This window comes from Limulus polyphemus, unplaced genomic scaffold (genome assembly GCF_000517525.1).
Source record: "Limulus polyphemus unplaced genomic scaffold, Limulus_polyphemus-2.1.2 Scaffold250, whole genome shotgun sequence".
NCBI lineage: Eukaryota > Metazoa > Arthropoda > Merostomata > Xiphosura > Limulidae > Limulus > Limulus polyphemus.
Genome location: NW_013665860.1, coordinates 215,116 through 218,805, shown reverse-complemented (window position 1 = coordinate 218,805; position 3,690 = coordinate 215,116). Strand labels below are relative to the sequence as shown.

General features: G+C 33.8%; 1 protein-coding gene across 1 annotated transcript in view; it reads left to right on the top strand.

Annotated features, from left to right (window-relative positions):
- LOC106478794 (E3 ubiquitin-protein ligase MYCBP2-like) overlaps positions 1-3,690 on the top strand; it is a 142,057-nt gene that overhangs the window by 96,943 nt on the left and 41,424 nt on the right. Inside the window, 2 exon segments of the mRNA XM_022382459.1 lie at positions 1,041-1,194; positions 2,431-3,685. Of these exon segments, the coding sequence (XP_022238167.1) occupies positions 1,041-1,194; positions 2,431-3,685 (1,409 nt within the window).

Below are 3,690 nucleotides of genomic sequence, written 5' to 3'. Positions count from 1 at the left end.
CAATAAAATTCAACTATAAATAGATGTATGCTGTTATGAGATGAAAGCTACTTAGAATAAACAAATGTAGTTTCATGTTACAATTTGAATCATTCTAGAAAGAAGAAAAAGGGTGATTTAGTTTATTTAGATTTTTTTTGGTGGTTATGAGGGTGGTCAACCTTGTATAGAGTTAGAGTAGAGAAAATAACAGATAAAATATAAAGTTTTACTGAAAACAAACATTTGAAATGTATTTAGGAGGTTTTAGGGATTACACAAATGAAATTTGAGATGTTTGAGGTGAAGAAAATTATTTTTAATCTTAACATGAAAGTCCCTGCACTCGGACTAGTAAAAAAAGGACTTGATACATTCATGGACAAATCTTTTTTTAGTTTATTAAAAATAGTTCACTAAAAATCTGATTTTTTGTATGTGACAGACTTGTATTGTTCACTGAAAGACTACCAAATTTTGTGAAGATGTACATACTATACTAAAAGTTGGTAGTATCAAAAGTATAAAGACTTTAAATGAGTACAAAGTGGTCACATGGTCGGTCAATTCGATGTAGAGAGAGTTATTAGTGTTAAATGTAAATAACTAATCCTTGATAATGACAGCAACTCCTCACAGAGGATCACTTTATAGGTTGGTTTATTAATGTTAAATTTAAAGTAAGTAATTCTTAATAACAGCACTCCTCAATTTCATGGTTACTTTTTACCATCACGAGAAAAGATATGGTAAACGAAACATCCTTTAATAGTAAATGATTTTAGAAAATCATTCTGCATGAAATGAAAAAACCACTGATAAACCAATGAGGAGACTGAGATAAAAATTAGTGTCATATAATTGATAAATGTGCATCCTGAGATTCACTGGTAAAAATTAATACATCTTGCAGATTGTTAGAGGTTTTAACATTTTTTTTAACCCAAATGATCTGAAAATAGAAAAGCCTGAAGAAGAGAAAAAAAGAAAAACATAATTGAAGCTTTTGATCTCATAGTGTAGTTTTCCTTCACTCTTGTGATAATTTGTTTGTTTTATAGTGATTCCAGTGTCAGTTCTCACCTTGGAAGTATTTTGCGGGAATTGTCTCACAGTTCTGCTACTGGCTGCATGGGTTGTATAACCCAAAGAAACACTATAAGTCCACTTAGCACACCTGGAACAACTCCGGGAACTCCAGGAACACCCAAAAAGGTTAAAACTATTGGATTTATTAATATAGATTCTTATAATTTTAAAAAAACACATTGGACAGAAAAATCACAACAGATGGTAAACAAGATATTCAAACCAGAACTGCCCTAATTGTATGTGTAGATATCCAGTTTATTGTCTGAATAATATTATGCACACGCTATCCATCTTTAGAATATTTAAAAACTGTGATATTTTCATTTCTCAGTATGTCTGACCAGATTGTAACCTAATTTTAGTTCCTTTATTGTAAAAACTTGGAATATTATCTTATTCATGCTTAATGGCTTTGATTAAATACACAATTTCCATGTGCACAGGTATTATGTACTAATGATATTATTTTTTTCTGAGTTAGAAAATTGTTAACTAAATAACCATACTTGACGTGTACAAAATGTTTATAATCAAGAAAAATGAACATTTTGGTAATTAACAGCTGTAATTGGCAAAATATTTTAACATATTAATTTATTGCTAAAACAGATTTAATAAGAACTGTTTGTTTAAGGTTTATATTTCAGATATATATACTGACTTGTAGACAGGTTTGTTAAGGGTCAAGGCAGATAACAGTGTAGGTGGTTAAGATTTTAAAGTAACTTAAGTGTAATTAATTAATTTATTGACCTTAAATGAGCATTTAGAATGTAACTAGTACTAGAACCTAAAGGTTATTTTTTAACCATACTGTATACTTAGTTACTAGCAATATGGAAGAGAACTTTAAAGAAATTATACTTCAGGCCCTTTTGTAGCTTACTGAAAACATCGCCAAAAACTGATCAGTTTTTAGATGCCAAGGCTAGACACGTTGATTGGGACCATAGAAATTTATCGAAATGCCTTAAACATTTTGAATTTTACAAGATATGATTATAGGAACTATAGATAACTTGAAATATATTAAATTACTGATTGAGTTTTTCATAATTACTTTTGCTCACAGATAAGTAATATAACTGTTACTTCAGTTTATAGAAAAATTTAATGTGGTTTATTTTTTAATTCTTGTTGGTTAACTTTGTTAGTGTTTGTTTATGGTCTAATGTTAAAGGCTATACAGTAAAATTGGTTTAATTATATACAAGCAAATTTCCATATTTCTTCAGATCTTGAAAGTATTTGGAATAAGTATATATGGCATAAATGTTGAAATAATTTGAATGAGATTTTCTTCACTAAGATTGTGTCTTAAATGAAATTAATAATTTTTTATGTTGTTTCCTCCTCTAGGAAGTATCTACAAATCCAAGCACTAAGTGTGTAACACAAGCAGGCACACAGACAAGTCCAGATGAAAGTGTGAAAAGTCATTTTAGTATTGGTAGTAAAAGTGGAAAAGAAGAATTGCCACGCCTCTCCCCCAAGATGTCTCGTAAAGAGCGTGGTTCTAGACAACTACGAAGCAAGAGAGATAGGGCCCATTCTCCAGCTTCTCTGAGTCATGAAAAAGGACCTAAAGAGAAGTCATCAAGTAAAGAACCAGTTAAAGAAGCTGTGTCACCCTCAGTTGCAGAATGTTTGCGTGCTGTGTTTGCTGCATTTTTATGGCATGAGGGCATCATTCATGATGCCATGGCTTGTGCCTCTTTTCTGAAGTTCAATCCAAATTTGTCCAAACATCTGTCCTATAGGTCACGCAGCGACACCAAGAATAGGAAGGAAGGTGGGTCTCTGACTAAAGAACAGAAAGCACGATTTCGACACTCTGTTGAAGTTTCAGCACACAATCTGCTTAATATTCAACCCTCATCTCTTGAAGCCTTGACTCAACTACCACTTAATGCTAATATCAATAAAAACAAAATGCGAAAAACTTCAGCACCGATCACAGAGGAAATGGACTCTCCTGCAACTACAGCTTCCAAAGAACAACAAACCCAAAGTAGTGTTCGAACTTTCACCTCATGTGGTACTGGTTCCAAGTCATCCAGGAACACAGAACTACCACAGTCTTTGCAAAATATGGTAATTTTATGGGAACATATATCAGCTGCCAGCCAGAGGGCCATCAACCAACAGCTCATATTTCCTGGACCAATGGGCTCAGCCAAGGTCCTTCAGCGAGCAGAAAAAGAAAAACCTGAACCAGAGAAGGATAAGAAATTAAGAAAGAAAGAGTTTAAACAGAATAGACCTGTACGTGGTAATTTGTTTGGTGAGGCAAGCGGTGGTCCTGTGGGCGGAGTCGAGAAAGAGACAATGTGTGAACTATGTGGTCAGTTGTTTCCTCACCCTGTTACTTATCACATGCGTCAGGCTCACCCAGGGTGTGGGGACCATGCAGGTGGCAAGGGGTACAATAGTGGAGGTAATTTTTGTGGAGGCTGGGCAGGGAACTGTGGTGATGGAGGCATGGGAGGCAGTAGTTGGTACCTGATATGTGATCGTTGTCGTGAAAAGTATTTAAGACAAAAGAAACAAAGTGCAGTGAAGGACAAAACAAAGAAATCTCGGAAAAAATCAACCCTGACAAAACTTCTGTCTCCTCTT